This window comes from Vanessa tameamea, chromosome 5 (assembly GCF_037043105.1).
Source record: "Vanessa tameamea isolate UH-Manoa-2023 chromosome 5, ilVanTame1 primary haplotype, whole genome shotgun sequence".
Lineage (NCBI taxonomy): Eukaryota > Metazoa > Arthropoda > Insecta > Lepidoptera > Nymphalidae > Vanessa > Vanessa tameamea.
The window spans coordinates 2378439-2397066 of record NC_087313.1 but is presented as its reverse complement, the minus strand read 5'-3'; the positions used below and the strand labels follow the sequence as shown (position 1 = coordinate 2397066).

The following is an 18628-nucleotide window of genomic DNA, read 5'->3' as shown; positions in this document are numbered from 1 at the left end:
TAATTCTGTGATTGAATATAACTCAATAGCTAAAAGCTATACAACCTTAAATGATTATTTATAAATATTTTATATAAAATAATTTATAGGCTTAGAATACATTTGTCAATACATACATTACATAATAATACATTTTATTTTTGTTAGCAGTAATCTTTTTTATATAACAAAACATACTAAAAAATATCCTACATTTCGTGTAAGTTATTTTAAGACACATTTAAATATGTATATATGGTATATTTTGGCTTTGAACATTAAAACTACTTTATACACAGCCAACGCTTTTAATCAGGCATATAAAAAAAAACTTTAAAAAACAATAATAGAAATGTCAACACGGAAGGTCAAGGTCGCCTCGACTGCATCCGTATAGGCTATTGATATAGCCTCCGCTAAATCTTCAAAGTGAGACAAATAAAAATCCTATCAGTATATATTTTAATGATCTCGTCGACGTGATGAAATCTCATATAGTCTATTCCAACCACGAGAGGAGTAGAGCAAAATAAACAACTCTTACATTAGATTGACGCGATATCATTGTAAAAATAATTAATCTATGATATTAATTATGGACTAATATGGGTCTTAGATGAAACATCGCGTTTATTTAAAAGATTTTGTTTCGATTTCATTTCATTGTAAACTACAAGTCACTCTAGTATATCTGGCGTCAAAATTATAAGAACTTATTTAAATTATTTTCTTAATGTCAAAGAACATATATAGTCCAGGATCCATGGTACATTTTTGCACCATCTTGCTACTTCTGTTAGCTACCACAATCGAGAGTTTTCGTACAAGAAATTGTTGGGCGTCTCATCATAATGACGCTACTCACGAAAAATTAGGTTGATAGGACCATGGATCCTGGACTAATATTAGTTCAATTAGAATTGGAGTTTGTCGATAACAATTTACTTTAATTTTATTTACGTTTTTAATTTTTTTTCTTATACAGCCATACTCTTGTACGCTATATAACCGTTCAGTAACTTTTTTCCGCTCTCTAAAAGTAATTCTTTGTTAAATCGTAACAATTCAGTAAATTGCGATCAAGAATCCTCTTTATTTCTCTGCACATGATGGCCGAAGCTCTTCAAAATGAGACTATAATCATTTTTTTATATTCAGCAGTCATCCCATAAACACTGGGACAAAAATCAGCTTCGGCTATTAATATATAAGATTTGTGAAGAAATGGCGTTACGAATGTCGGCGGAACTTTGTAAGATAACATTAAAGTGGTATATCCAGTAGTAAAAGAATTGAAGTGAAAGATATTATATCTAATGATATATTTATCGAGATATGTTTGTAGTACATTACATCTATATAGATTTGTGCAACCCCAACTATCACCCACTCTTCAGATATTCTATCGCCAAACAGCAATACTTAAAATTGTTGTGTTCCAGTTTGAATCGTGATTGAGTCAGTGTAACTAAAGGCGCAAGGAACATCACATCTTATCTCCCGAGATCGGTGGCGCGTTAGCTGTGTAAGTAATGGTTAATGTTTTTTACAGCGCCAATCTATGGGTGGTTTGCATTTGCTCATCGTCTTGGATGAAGATGGTCTTTTTCTACGGGAGTCTTATGTCGAAGAAAGTCGCGGAGCGCATGAGGTGAACGTCTCCACTGATCCGCTCGTTCGAAGAAGACCGGGGTGGAAGTGTAGGCGCTATTCGCTTTCTTCCCCCTCCTTAAACGTCACTGGGACCAGGAGGTTTATCTGTACCCCGGAAGCCTCTCTAGGACTGGACTCTAAACTATGTTTTTACCGTTACCATCATCAGATAATGTCTTGACATCCTCAATTGAAACTAATTTTTTACTACAAAATTCATAATTAACAACCGTTCTGCTCTAATTACAAATAATTTCTAGGTAAATTGGAATCAATTTCCCTTTCGATTTAATGATGGGCGTGGACGTTTGGATATAATATGACGTCATACTAAACCGTTAATTGCTTTGATTTTGTTTTAAATGTCTTATTAATTATATCGTCTGCCGTTATAACCTGGGCAGCTTCTACAAAATCCCAATTATTCGGTTGTGTGCCCAGCGCATAATAACAAGTGGTCGTCCATTGATCAAAATTCTAAAGTAATTCATTAACTTCTTTAAAATTACTCCTATGACGCAGTGTAGAATTTTACATTGTTATCAATTCCGGAGGCTTTTATTTATTTTTTGTGAAAATACAAAATTCGACAAAAGATACAAAATTTATACGACTTTATAACTACTTTAAAAATTAAAAGGATGGGTTCAACCCAATAAATAAAACCTAAAGAAAATATGAAAAAGGCGTTATTGGTTTTTAAGGTTTGACCACAGACTATTTATTATGTTTTTAATATCGGCAGTTTGAACATAACAAATTAATGTTTTTATTTGATTTAATATATTTATGACATACATAATAAAAATATTTTACTATTCTGTACTTCATTTTCATACAAACCTCAAGTACGTCAAAACTCCTCGTCCTCAAATTTATGTAAGCACTTACTTCTTATGAATATCAAGTTTCATTTTCATTAGCAAATGAATTAGAGTTAAATTTCAACCAATGGGTGAGCAATAGTAAGAATAAATATACGAGTTTATACACCAAGCTTGGAACTATTTTACAGGAACGAAATAAATCAGCGCGTCGACAACATGACGTCGCCGATTGGAATTCTTCCGTCCATCAAAACTAGATTTTGGAATAAATATATTCATTGCATATTCTTTCACTAAACTATAATATTTTAATATTATACTGCCTTATTAATAATAATTGAAAACAAAAACCTATCTCTTATATCTAGTAATTTTAAGTTTAAGTCTCTGGAATTACTTAAGTATAATAATATTTATAACAGCTACCATCAAGTGGCCCATTTGACGACGAGCAAATGGACTGATGGTGAGTAATCACCGTCGCCCATAGACATTTACGCCGTGGGAAATATTAATCATACCTTATATCGTCTGTGCACTACCAACCTTGAGTTTTGAGTACTAAGTTATGTTATGTCAATTAACTAATATACGATGTATAAAAATAACCGACAATTATAAATGATTATAAAAAAAATAACGCGTTGACGAGATTTAGAAGAGAAAAAATTAAATCAAAACAAACTCTTACATCGCAAATATTCCATCAGACTGTTGTTTCTGGAAATCGTCACTTTTTTAATTTAAAATATTGCGAATTTAATATTCATTCATTCATTCATTTCGTTCGGGTAGAAATTCTAATTTGATGTGACTTTTGTGTTACATTTATAAAAATATACTCGGATGCTATTTGAAAACGTGCTCTGAAGAAATGCGTTAAAGTATAAAATAACGCTGTCGTTTGTTGACGTGAATGTTATGATCGTTCTTGAGCACCCGGGGTCAATTCTGCTATCTGACCAATTCTAGTCTGATCCAACTTTGAATATTCGTCACAAAGAATTATTTATTCTCAATCGTAACTGAGGAACAATTCTCCTTCTTTATATCGGTTACGATTCGATTACGATTATATTCCGATCCAACTTTGACCTAACCGCAATTGAATCGTGCGTTTGTAGAATAGGAAAATGGCTGATCAGCAACGATTACTATTCGATTCGATTGCCACAAACTGTCAAGTTTGTTAACAGATTTAGGTACCATCAAATAATAGGAGTACAATTCAAATCTCAACATGATATAGTGAGGTACAATAAAATACAAATAATCAGACGCGTGTCGATTACATCTATAACAAATTGCAACATAAGACATATTTCTTAAAGTGATGACATGGTGGATTCTTAAGAGAGACTAGCCAGGTAGGTGGAAGGCACTTACCTGATAGAAAGTAACTATTACTGTCTATGGAGATGTAATGGAGAGAGAGTAGGTTATTTTTTTAAGGTTTCCAAGTCATATCGGTTCTGAAAACCTGCCGCCAAAACTGAGTGTACCACACAGCATTTGTCCAATGCAAAAAATGCCTTAAAAATCGCGCTGCTGAATCGTTGATATGAGGAATGAATATAACATTTTATGTAGTGGGCAATGATAACCGTTTTTTATTAGGTGGCAAGTGATATAAAGTTTAGAAACAGAATTACAACTCATTCATACGTATCAAGATCATAAAACGACATTTTTATTCGACGAAAGTTGCTACGCTAATCTCTACGAATTAAGCTACGACAAGATCTACACAAGGTTTCTTTATATGTAACTATTATAATCATATTTAAATTATTCGTGTACACGAAACTTAATTACTGTTCACATTTTAACAAAAAATAAAAATTTCATAAAGATAGAATTTTCAAAAAGGTCCCTTTTATATATAAAAGACTTTACATCTAAATTTATAAAACTTCACACTAATATAAAAGGCAAAGTCGATCGAAATTTATACCCCTATACTAAACCATAATGTTGAGAAAATGTTATGCGCATGTTAAAAACACTAAAGCACTTTATAACGCTAAAGCGACTGACCTAAAATGTTATCACAAAGTAACATTCGCAACGAGCGTAAATCGTTACGACGTCCGCTGAAAATGTGCGTAACGTGCACGTTCAAAGTTGCAACGAGTAATTTGCAACGAGTGTTCAGCCGTGCTCCAATTGCGTTCGTAAAAAATATCACAGACGTTATTTCATACCCTTTTAATAAATATTAACAAAAAAGCGGCCAAGTGCGAATCGGACTCCCCCATGAAGGGTTCCGTAGCAGCAAGTGAGAAAATAATGGTCCATGGTTTATGCATAAGGTTTATGTTTATGATTTTCTTTTATATTTCTGTTGATAATGACGTTTTAAAACAAAAACTACTTTCAGTGGAAGTTTGCATGGTATATCATATATATTTTTTAGTTTTATCATTCACTTATTTTAGAAGTTACTTGGACACACCTTTTACCACTTTATGTGTGATAAATCTTAATGCGGTTCACAAAATACATTTACTTACCAAGTTTCAACAGTATACTAGTTCTAAGAGCTAGTTTCGGAAAAAAGTGGCTGTGACATACGGACGGACAGAAAGACAGACATGACGAATCCATAAGGGTTCCGTTTTTTGCTATTTGGCTACGGAACCCTAAAAATGAATGTATTTTTGTAAGTCTCTGCATTTATGAACTATCTTAGTGTGATGGAACTGTAATGAATTACATTTCTTTGAATTTCACATATTGTTTTCAAATTAAACAGGTCAGTCGCCAGCAAAATAATATTGTCACTGACGTCACGACCTACAACTTGACCTAACGCTGAAAGAATTTTTCAAAAAGACAGCTTACAACCTTTCATCCCCCTTTTCAACCCTTTGCAGTACTTTTTTCCAAATAAAAAGTAGCCTATGTCCTTTCTCAGGCTCTAGATATTTTAAGATAGATTTCTATTTGTGTACCAAATTTCATTTAAATCGGTCCGGTAGTTTTGGCGTGAAAGCGAGACAGACAGACAGACAGAGTTACTTTCGCATTTATAATATTATATATATATAATGGAAGTATGGATTTATTCAGTGTTTCATGGATTATTATTTTTAAGAAAAAAATGCCTCTAAAACCTAATGAACAGTTTATTCTACAACATAGTGTTGACATTGTTATAAATAGAGGGTCTAAAATTAATAATATAATTTGATCAGCTTACTTAAATTTCTTATATTACAAACAATAAGTTGTTGTCAAACTTCATACAATACAAAAATTATATAAAAAACGCTTTAGCTGTATCGAAGGTTCCGTACTGTCCGCTTGAAATATAAATGTACCATTTCGTGAAAATCGTTTACACGACATGGAATGTAAATACGTCTGGGAATGGTATCAGTCGAATGTTTTCGTCGTTCTAATATTAAAGTTGTTTCTCATACAGCCAGGCTTCCATTAATAACTTGTTTGTTTTGAATTATTGTATATGTATGAACTTTGACCTTTGACTTTGTATATTGTTGTCTCGCTCACTTTACTTGTGTACATTGCCTGAGTTTACGAGCGGATACATTTTTTGTAAGGTTGATTCTTTGCGAGCTCGTCTTATTCATCTTCCTTGTCTCGTTCTACCATAAAACAGGAAATCGATTCGAAATCAAAGTCAAAACCTTTATTCGACATAGGATATTACATGTTACATTTGCTCATTGACTGTTAAAACTCTGCCACCTCAGTCACTATTGGGACGAACACGGGAACTCACATCGGAGCACGATTATGAAATTTCACAATCTAATTAGCAGCACTGACTATATCAATAATAACATTTAAAGGATACACGCAACATAATATCGTATAACCGTAAGTTGGTTTTCAACATTTCACGAGTGGGATACGAAGTGAGTTCTTATAGAATTCACTACTAAGAAGAGCTGATGAAATATTGTATTCATATTTGATAAGACGGCGATCATTTTATAAAATGATATAAAATGAGTAAGGAATGCAAATAAAAGAAAGGCAATAGTTTTGTATATCCCACGTCCGACAAACATTAATTACAAATTCCATTAAATGCTTTGCATTACAATATTCCAATATGTATTGTAAGTGAGCCAGTGTAATTATGGGCACAAGGGACAAATGGAATTAATACAGTAAATTCGTGTGCATTTCTTGTGATGCTAGTATCTACGGGCGACAGTGACAAATAACTATCGGATGGCCCATTTACTTGTAAATGTATTTAAACGATCCTATACACGTTTCTCCTTTGTGGTTACGTTATCTTACTAATAACTGAATCCTACCGCTGTTAGAGTCTTATTTTCTTATGTCAACACACTCAGTCTTTACATAACCTTTTTTTGTTCGGTTCCCTAATGTTTGAGAAAAACTATATGACAAATGATCACTTAACAAAAACAATTTCAAAAGCTGTTCAGGAGAAAGTCATCGTATTCACCAAACGTGTGGTTCATTGAAAGGTCATTTCACAAAGAATTAATTGAAAAATTCTACTGCTGTATAATTTAAAAAATCAGTGTTCTAATATAGCGAATTTAATTAATTAATTATAGTTGTCGAAACCGAATATGTGAAATGAATAATTTATAGAACTATTAGCTTGTATGAAGATGAAATTATCATATATATTAATAATTTCGTGCAGGCCTACTCCGATCGAAACCTATCCACAATTATTGATCGTTAAAAAATTATTATTTTTAGACGACAACATAAATCCGCAAAATTCGTATAATCAAGATATTCCGACATTAAATCAATTCAATTCTTAGTTTAATGGCTTTTAGTTGTGCCACAGGGCACAGATTATTTCGCCAATGTCACGTAGAATGGAGAAGACACGAATGAGAACATTAAATCTATGAAATTCAATGATATGACAGTTCAATGAACGGCCATGTTTGTCAAAAGATGTTATGCCATGTTTGACGTTTATGGGTGCATTCATAAAGTGTGTTCCAAATAATAATTTAATGCAGGGCTACCGTAGCTAGTATTATTTTACTCGACCGAAGCTGAGTTTAATTTAGTAATTCATAATGTCAATGTCAAAAGTTTTTAATGAAATTATTTTTCATCATATATTGTTTTTTATTAAATGGCAAAATGCGTTTTTTTGGCAACTTGATAAACAACCCCCTAATTGTATAACTCAAGGATAGTTTCATTATAAATATTGTACACCCAAACATTGCTATGGCCTATTTATTAGAACACGTAAATATTAACCGATTGCTGCGACCCAGGCAAGCAAAATTAAAATTTGACGTACTCGATGGTGAAGGAAAACATCGTGAGAAAACCTGCACGAGTAGGATGAAAATCTTCCGCACTGGAATGACGTGATGGAATAAACTATACTGAAACATTTACAGGATTTTAAATTAACATGGTTATTTTTATTACTAACATTATCTAAAACGGGATATTTACCATGTTTTTTATTTTTATTTGGTGGAGCTCAATATTTCGACATTATCTACGAATGTCTTGTTCACGAGAATATCGAGCTCCACCAAATAAAAATAAAAAACATGGTAAATATCCCGTTTTAGATAATGTTAGTAATTTACAGGATTATTTTACGTAAATTTTACGCCCCGATATCTAATCATAACGTCAGTGGAAAGGAAGAAATACCAAAGCGCCATAATGTCCTATTGGGAAATTTAATTTATAGTATTTACTTTGAATTATTTACCTTTACACCTTTCCATTTAATATTAAATATCCTCGTCATCAATATCAATATAAACTTTTCGTGTAGCAAATATATTTTAATTATCAACCATTTAAACTGAAGTGTACTTTACAACTTACCGACTAGCGCGTAAGTTACAATCTGTCGGTTAAGTTTAAAGATATCCGCACGAGACAGATAGAACTAAACGGGAACAGATCCGTCTCGGAGAACAGATAACACTAATTGAACTCTAATAGCTTTGATCGTATTCTCTCGAAATTATGTTTTATATCTTATCTACATGGTTTTGATCTTGTATTTTAGATAAAGTATAAGTCAATCATTAAAACTGATCTTTAAAGATTTCCACCACCACGCTGTTTCAATGCGTGTTGGTGGAAAAACGTGTCGCAGAATTTTAATGTAAATTAGACACGTTCCTCACGATGTTTTCCTTCACCGCCGAGAACAAGATAAAGTATAAACACAAATTTAGCACATGAAATTCAGTTGCTTACCTGGGTTTGAGCCCGCAACATTTGGCTAAGACGCTCGCATTCTAAACACTGGGCCATCTCCGAGTGGATTTTAGCTATTTTCTATTTAATTCAGATTTAACTAAAAATAATCATACCATGAATGAATGAATAATTAAATAAATTTAACATTACATAAACACAACGAACAAAGTGTCCTTTAAATTTTTATCACATAAAGTTATCTACCCGATTACACGTTTTCAAACGTTCAAAATCCCGAGTCAAACCCGAGGGTTGGCGGTCGTCGTTTTATGACCAACCCGCATATAAAAACTACGAGCCTTGAACCCCGAGGTACATCATTAAAACTGGAGATTCTGCTCGAAATCCTTGTTCGGAGTCATCATGTGTGATATATTCTGTAATTATATTCTAGAAATATGTAAACAAATTAAATCATCACATGCAAGAACATGAAATTCAAACTCGTCACATGAATAGTCAAAAATTAAAGCGGATGAAACCACAAAACTCAACTTCTCATATAATAATATTATATATACTAAAATCTTCTCCGTTTAGGAGATTTTGTCGGTTAGGGATTTATTAGTATAGCTGTTGGAATAAAATTTACACATGCATAGCAGTTTAAAATGTATTTAATAGAAATGTGGTTGTTTTGTGCTCTGTGAATTATGAGCTGAGTTATTATGTGAGCTATATATAGAGCTATATACATATGAATAAAAAATAGAATATTTAAAGTAGTGATGTTGTTATTATAGGGCACGATAGTGCGTTGATCACGGCCACCGAAGGAAAGCAACATATTTAAAAAAAAATGACTTATTTATGAAACAAGATTCTATTTCAACAGTAGCAATACCATTTTAAGAAACATATTTCAATCAAATATCATCAACTTTTAGCGACAAATCAAAGTAACTGGCTATTCGTCATTTGTTTTGATTCATTCGTTCATGCACTCTATGGCGTAAATACACGTATCGTATATTTAAGAAAACATTTAAAATAAGGGATAGATTGTTTTTCTCGATTATTTTTCTCAATCCCAAGCAGCACCCGGGTTTTATCCCACTGATTTAAGTATATACATTTAAGTATATATATATTTAAGTATATACGAGTAAATATACAAAGTGTAACAGTTCCCAATATTTCACGCTCGGAGCGAGCGTCGAATGACATACTTTGTATACTACGAATGTCTTTGGTCATAAATAGTGAAGCTATCGAAATGCATTTCCAGATCTTTTTGTAATTAAGGTTTTAAATACGTCACAGCATTCATTATCATAAAAATATATTGAATTAATTGATTGAGATCTACCAACGTAAGCGAATGTATATTTTGAACAGTAATAAAATTATTAAAATATTTAGTAAATAATTTTTAAATATGACATTACAAGCAAAGCCCACAAAGTACTTTTTAATGAAAAAAGTAAAACGTCATGATATACCACACTCCACATAGTGTTTTATTTAATGTCTATTGAAAATAGCGATTAAAACAACATTAACAGCAATTTCTGAACGCAGATATTAAACTATATTATTTTAGGATAAAGTTCTGAAATAGAATCAAAACCATTTGACAAATGGTGAAATGCTCGTTCCATTGTTTGATTATAAGCTTCTAAGTTTTCTACACAATACAATTACGATATTGTCTAGAGTATTTTCTATGTATTTAATACTGTGCGTAATAAAAAACCAACAAAAATACCTTATAATTGTTTTTAAGTATTTAAATGTTAAACCTTTTAAATATAACCTACATACGTTTAAATAAATCTTATCTTACCTATAATTAATTTATTGAGTATATAAAATAGAATTAGTAACATATAAATAATACTTACGAAATCGAAAATACGTTGCTCTGATCAGCCAAAACGGCAATTGAGCAAGAGTCAAAATTAAAACCAGGTCAACAACATACGGTCACACATCACATACGAGAAACGACTACGAGAGTTTGCTACGATGAAACACTATGTATCTAAAGAAAATTATACGGTGTTTCGAGCTGATATAGAAAGGTTTTCATTAATGATTCTATGTTAAGATACTCGCGGGTTATTTTGGTACGAGCGATATAAAACCGTCTATCTCGTCCGGCGCTTAAAGCGCAACTGAACTGACTAGTCTGTTAATCGGCGACGTCGGCGCCCAGCCGTCTCGGAACTGCCCAGGTGTAATCCCCGCCCTTCTAAATATTACGAGCTTACTATACGTACGGCAAGGATCTATAATTTCACTTTTATTTAATATTAGCCGTTGCGCAAGGATTCGCTCGGCTTAAGTCTGATGGAATTAAATCTCTTGAACTTCGAGTAGGATCATCGCACTGCAATACAGTCTCATCTCAGTATTATCAGCCTTCTTAAAGCTTTTAGAATTAAATAACTAAATCAAAAACAACAACAACTACTACTACGACAAATTTAGCATAGTTAATAAATAATTAACTATTCCAAATGTTGTCTGACAGTTCCTAACCATAAAAGAAGTCTCTTATGGTTTGAATTTTTTAAAGTAATTTGTATAATATTATATTTTTTTTCAAAATGTATACTTACATTTACCTAAAGATATATAAAGACATGCTATGCATTTCTATAATAATAATACCCAGCGCTTAAAGTTACCATCGGAAAAAAAAATAGGCAAATCTTGTAACTTATTTTTTCCTTTCCAAAATTGATAAATATCTATTTTTCTATACTAGTTATTCTATCTAATATTTATTTAGCAAGAAGTTACGACTAAATACCTAACAATGTAATTGATAAATGTCTATAATTATATTGAGTAGTGGGAGTCAAAGTATTCCAGCTGGTGGTGGTAACAAAACAAAACACGTCATTGGTATATTATATCATACCAGTATTAGTATGTCTGTGTTCACGCTGTTTTATAAAAAATCAAATGTTAGGCAAACGTGTAGAGTAGTCCACCTGATAATAAGTGGTCACCTGAAACGTCTGCAGTAAAGGGTGAATTACATATGAATCGCTGGCCTTGAAGGCACTGACCTTGGAAAACCACCATACAGTGCAGTGGTCTAACCCAAAGGTATGCAAATCGTTTAGAGTAAAAACAAACAGACCTCGGCTTTGTTGTAATTCGATAAAAATATCCAAATTTTCGACGACACACTGTTTATTTTTATCTCATCGAAATAAGAACAACGTTTAAATGTACAACCGGGTTATATAAAAATAAAAATTCATGATACGTCCTTTTCAATATTCGAAAAACAAAACTTCGTTATACAAAAATATTGTGCGCCTGCAGCGAATACACGATTATAATCTAAAAAACAATAATGGAAGAGAAATGGATTAAGACTCCCGAAGTTATTGGAGCCCTAGGAGATCTCTTTACATCCACCATCCGAGTTCGATTGCTCAGTTTGGGACTCGTTAAATCAAGCCAAATTATTCAAACGACTGAATTATATAGTATGTGAAATACTATAAACTGGGTTCGTATTTAGAGTAGCTTAATGACATCAAATTTTATTATCATCGCAATTAAATAAACATACAAAGTTTTGAATAAATGGCAAACTTAGAATCGGCTTCCTAGATTTATTTATATTTAAATATATACACCTACTAACTTTTTTAACTACCGAGAATATTTCGATTATATCTAGTACTCTCAGCGCGATGTTTTGTGATGTAATGAAATGTATTTTTAACCTCAAATGCTACGTTTGAGAATAAAATCATGTAATTCAACTTACTCTCATTAACATTCTATTGCCTTTCAAAAACATTTTATAAGTCCCTGTGACTTTATAAATATCCGAATGATAATTTTCATATCTATAGTTTTCTTCACGAACGAGATATGCATAATAAAATTAATATTTCGTTTAATTTTATTAAGAGATATATATTGATGATAAAAACAGTAGTTTCAAGTAGTTAGAACATACATATTTATATATATTGCTGACTCTTCCACACTACACAATATAGGCCGTTATTTAGATACTAGGATATCATTCAGCGATTTATATATTTTGTTTATTTTTCAATTAGTTCCGTAACCATAAACAATTAGAAGATCATAGAACATTATTTTATTCTAACGTATATATATTGTAAAGTAACTTAAAGTTCTAGTGTGTTTGTTATTTTACTTCTGTTATAACTTAGGGCTCACATGTTACATTAAAATATAATTCACTTACATCTTTCTCCTTCGCGTAGTATAGTGTGCGCCCGCGCAGCTTAAAGTATCGCCGCTGCCACCGCTGAAAGCTGCGCGTCTGCTTCATCAAATAACCTTCCTTGACCACCGGCTGAAAGTAATAAATGATATTTATAACAATTGAAATTATTTATAATAATTTCCTATTTAATGAACTATTAAATTAATTAAACGTAAAACGATATAGCCTTAAACATTCAAACCTCTATTATTAGTATTTTCATCACTAACTTCATATATAAAGTGGTCTTGAAAAAATAGTCAAAAAATTTTTCATTTTTTTATTAATAAATTCAATAAAGACGAAGACTGGCTAAGAGAAGAGTTAAGCTTGTTCCAACGAGCTGTTCAATTGCGGGTTGATGGATAAATACACGTGCTAGAACAGGATTTTTTAAATTGGGGTCCATGGCATGTTTGCCACGGATGCGCAGCCACTCAGTTATTTGTTAGAAAAAAAAATAGTAGAAATATGCAGTAATTCCCACATACATTCTTTGGCCGCTTACTTATTATTTAAACAGCTTACGCCAATTTTGGAGACCCAATTAATAACACTGATTTACTAAAATGTTTTCAAAAGAATTATTAACGAGTGTGTGGTTCTCAAACCCTATCCTACCATAAAATAAAATGTAGCACGATAAGTTCATTATATTGTCATGAATTCTTTTTATTGCATATTACGTACAATAAAAAATCATATTTCGGGTCGCGGTCACGTACCTCCTTTACCGGCATTACATTCTAAATGTAACTTTTCCATTTTAAAATATACAGAAAAAATATGAGGCACGCTGTATATTTTTTCACTCATTTTATTTTAGAGATCCCTTGCGAAATATTTAAAAGTATTTTTTTAGGTAATACGGAATCTTAAATTTACTCGTAATATGTATAATTGTTAATCTTTTTATTATTTGCTTGGTGGTAGGGCTTTCTGTGAGCCCGTCTGGGTAGACGCAGACCACCCACTCATCAGATATTCAACCAACAAACAGCAGTACCCAGTGTTGTTGTGTTTCAGTTTGAAGGTTGAGTGAGCCAGTGTAACTACAGGTACAAGGGACATAACATCTTAGTTCCCAAGGTTGATGGCGCATTGGCGATGTAAAGAATGGTTAATATTTCTTACAGCGCTATTGTCTATGGGCGATGATTTAGCATCAGGTGGCCCATTTGCTCGTCCGCCAATAACATAAAAAAGTAAATACGATTATATAAGATCTATATATATATATACTCATATTAAAAAGAGTCAAAATGATTGTTTGAATACAAATTAATGATCCAATTATAAAAAACAAAATACTGGTAGAAAGAGTACATTATTCCTGTGGGTACATAATATGATTTTCTTTATTAGTACATCCGTGCAAAGCCAGGTCGGGTCGCTACTTTGAAATAGAAACACAGGATATATTTTTGCAGCTATTAAAAAGTATCGAAATTAATTAAAAGCATAATTTTAATTTAACTTGGAATCGAGTTTTTGCTTTAGTAACTAAATTTATTTTCGAGCGGAAATTTAGCGGCGGATGAAAACAGTACAGAGAAATTCAAAATATATTTAACAATGATTCTATTTGAAATTAATTACATAGGAAGTAAATATTAACGAGGTCCTAAAGAACATGTATATTGCGATATTTTGACTGTTCGAATTTAGCCTATGTAGTAATTGCTTATTCTGTATTAGTATTTATCAGAAATTGGTAAGTGAGTCAGTGAAACTACAGGCACCAGTATTTGAAACGGGATATTTACCATGTTTTTAATTTTTATTCAGTCTCGTGAACAAGACATTCGTAGATAATGTCGAAATATCGAGCTCCACCAAATAAAAATAAAAAACATGGTAAATATCCCGTTTCAAATACTTATAGCAATAAAAATAACCCTGTTAATTTAAAATCTTTTTTTAATTTCATGTTGCGGTTGATGACATCCTGTCCACGGAACGCCCCATCCAAACTCAAACTCAAACTCAAAATTCCTTTATACAAGATAGAAGCATTACACTTACTTATTGATGGTCAAATTAAACACTACTACCGGTTCGGAAAAAAGAACACCCTGACCTGAGAAGAACCGGCGAAAGAAACTCAGCGGGTCTTTTTTTTTTTTTGGCAAATTAATTAGATACATAATTGTATATGAATAAAAACAGCCAGGAGGCGATCGTTTCATTCCCAAGGTGTGCTATCAAACATAAACTCACTAACTGTATAGTGACCTTTCGCAGACAAGCGTTCCATAACATTTTTTTTTTAATTTGGCAACAGAAGCATTTTGAACGCTTTCTGGGATCCTGTTGTAGAAGCGTATACATTGTCCCACAAAAGAGTTACTGACTCTATGCAGTCGAGTAACAGGAGTAACAAGATTGTGTTTGTTCCTTGTACCAGTGTTATGAGAATCACAATTTCTCATAAAAACATTAATATTTTTCCGTACATACAAAACATTACAGAATATATATTGAGAAGCAACAGTTAATATCTTAATTTCTTTAAATTTATACCTTAATGATTCCTTGGCTCCTAGGTTATAGATTGCGCGAATAGTCCTTTTCTGCAGCACAAATATAGTATGGATAGCGGCTGCGTTACCCCAAAGCATAATACCGTAGGACATTATACTGTGAAAGTAACTGAAATAAACTAGGTGAGCCGTATCAACATCGGTAAATAATCAATTTTTTTAACCGCAAATGCCGCAGAACTCAGTCTACCCGCCAATCCGTTTATATGGGGGAGCCACTGTAACTTGGCATCAAGAGTAAGGCCAAGAAATTTAGTTGTTTCGACTGGATCCATCGATTCCCCATTGATAAGTACATCGGGTTTTACATTTTGCACGTTTGGTGTGCTAAATTTTACAATTTTAGTTTTTTTATTAATCAGCCTAAGTTTATTTACGCTAAACCAGTGTACTATATCAGACATAGCATCCGAGCCTGTGTACCCCAGGGAAGCTGCCTGTCACCCGTCTACTACAGCAGATACACGGATGTGGACGGTGCTATCTTAGCACTGTACGCCGACGACACCATAAATCATCACACAAGGAATAAGTCTCTCTTTTCAGTTTATACTATTTTAAATAAATTATTTTTTTGTAATTATTTTAGTCACATATAATAACAATTTTATTTCTTGTCATTTAATTATTCTCTAACGTTGTTGATTTATTTCATTATCTGTTATTTAATATACAATATAATATCCCTTGATCACACGCAAATAAAGCTACGGATTATTGAAAAAGAAAACCTTTGACGACCAACGAAATTGGCATAAAAGGCGAACTTTATACCTGAAGTCACCCGCTACCGAGTACCAAATTTAAGACTTAATCAGAAACTCATTACATATGGTAATATATACAAACAAAATAAGTAGAATGTTATATATGGTGATAATATATATATAACTTTTCCAAAAGTTCGCTGTTGGACATCGGCCTCCCCTAATGGGCACCACTGTCGCCGGTCCTGTTTCCTCTGTACCTAATCAAGCAATTTTCCAAATTCTTCTTTATATCGGTATCCCGCGTAGCCCGGTAGCCCGGTAGCCCGACAGCTCTGCTCTTTTTTTTTTTTTTTGTTTTTCATTTTAGGTTTGCTCTGTATATAGTATAACTATATATTCAATCACAATATTCTGCTGTTCGCTACAATACTTATACTTCGATTAATGAATTTAATGTAATTATACATAAAAAACGAATTCAAGGACGTAATTTAAAGGGGTAATTCTACTCACATATAGCTGTTATGATACGTTCCCGGCTCTATTCCGATCGAACTTTGACCGTTCCTCACGAAGATAAAACTCAGCTAAAACGTTACTTGAGGGTTAATTCTATTAATTTATATCTAAATACGACCGAAACGTAACTGGATCATTGAGTTTGTAGAATACGAATCGACTAAATGGCAACGATAACGTTTCGATTCGATCGGCAATAAAGTAATAAGTTATTAGTAGAAACGCCCTGGAAAGGAAAATAAGATAAAAATAAAAATAAAATCTCATGAAGCGGCCCGATAACCGCTAGTTTCATGTATATCTTGTACATGTGTGCGTTATTTCATTGCTATTATTAACGCGTCCTTGTAATAAGATTATCACCCTAAGAGCTTTACTTGACACTAAGATTTATAACGTAGTTATTAGTATAAGTGCCTCTTACTCAATGGGATGACAATTGTCTGACCTAATCACTTTTACGACATCGTTAATGGAATTTAATACAATCACTTAAATATAAGTGATATTATATTTTATTGTAAACTGTGTTTTATTACTACACATTGTAGCCTACACATTAATCCCCTGTCGGTATTAAAACATTACTGTCATAACTCTAATTATCTGCCTCGTGGCTTCGGGCTGGTTTTATCGGTATATCTATTTGACAGCACTATCTGTTCGATACTCGAATTTTAAAATTGTTTATTTCTCTTCTTCTCTTCCACGTATAAAATCAGTAGATATGGATTAAAAACTATTCTTAAGCACTGGGAAACACCAAAAATGAAAGAGAATAGGATTAAAAGTGGGATTTGAGCAACGTATCGTATAACGTTGGCCAGTCTCATGGGTGACCAGCCAACAACACAGGATTATGGCGCACAAGTGTGTGCGCAAACTCTCTCATAATCTCACAAATCCATTAAATCTTACACGACCACAAAGAATGCAGGCGCAGCACCAACGGCTTTGCGTGCTTCCTGAAGCACCCTTTATGGCGTTGTTCCTGACAATTTTTGACAGAATAACCCAATAACTTTTTCGGCCTGACCTGGGGTTTGATCCGAGATCCTCGCGATCTCCAACCTTATATCAAGACTAGACTAACGAGTCAGGCAACAGAAAACAATCATCTCTCGTCGTACGTTTACTCCTAGCAAAACTTTAGTTTAAAAAAGTCCTTAGTGACCCCGCTATTCGCTTTACATATTACTTTTTACTTCAAGTATGTACGTATCTTGTATCCCACTGCATACCGCTATGCTACAATTTATTAGAATCCGTCCAGCCGTTCGAGATTGAAGGGCAAATATATGGAAACTAGCGTCGTGGTTTCAAAGGCAGACCAATTTGTTACGTCATATTGCAAAGTGAAATTGTTTGTAGTTGTATACATTTTAGGTTTTTTTGTTAAAAATATTCTCTTTTTTTGTCTATATTTTATAATAGTTAAGTTTAATGAATTAATTAGGTAAACCAAATTTATTTTCACACCGGTTCGCAGCCTCGCTCGCGATTTTTGTTTTAGTTATAAAAAGCCTTTCTTGGGGTTCAAGCTTACTTCATAATCAAAATCAAAATATACTTTATTCGAATAGACTTTTACAAGCACTTTTGAATCGTCATTTAACAAACTATTTAAAGTAAAGCTACCACTGGTTCGGAATGTAGATTCTACCGAGAAGAACCGGCAAGAAACTCAGTAGTTACTCTTTTTCAACATCAAAAAATACAGTCATGTTAGTTAAATACAATTATATATGTATGTTATGTCTCCTGCCTGGAAGTCAACAAGCATTAACTCCACGCTTTTTTATCATCAATATACTCTTGTATCGAATAATATGCCTTCTTTACCAATGTATTTTTTACAATTGACTTGAATCTATGAAACGGCAAAGTTAAAAAAGTCTGCGGAATTTTATTATAGAAGCGGATACCTTGCACCAAGAATGATTTATTGACTTTGCGGAGTCGGAAACTTGG

The 18628-nt window shown here is 32.7% G+C and overlaps 1 protein-coding gene across 1 annotated transcript in view; it reads right to left on the bottom strand.

The window, feature by feature from the left end:
* Positions 1-18628, bottom strand: part of LOC113392720 (uncharacterized protein) — a 173308-nt gene that overhangs the window by 131429 nt on the left and 23251 nt on the right. Inside the window, exon 2 of the mRNA XM_064220783.1 lies at positions 12865-12975. Within this exon, the coding sequence (XP_064076853.1) occupies positions 12865-12975 (111 nt within the window). The remainder of the gene's footprint in view (positions 1-12864; positions 12976-18628) is intronic.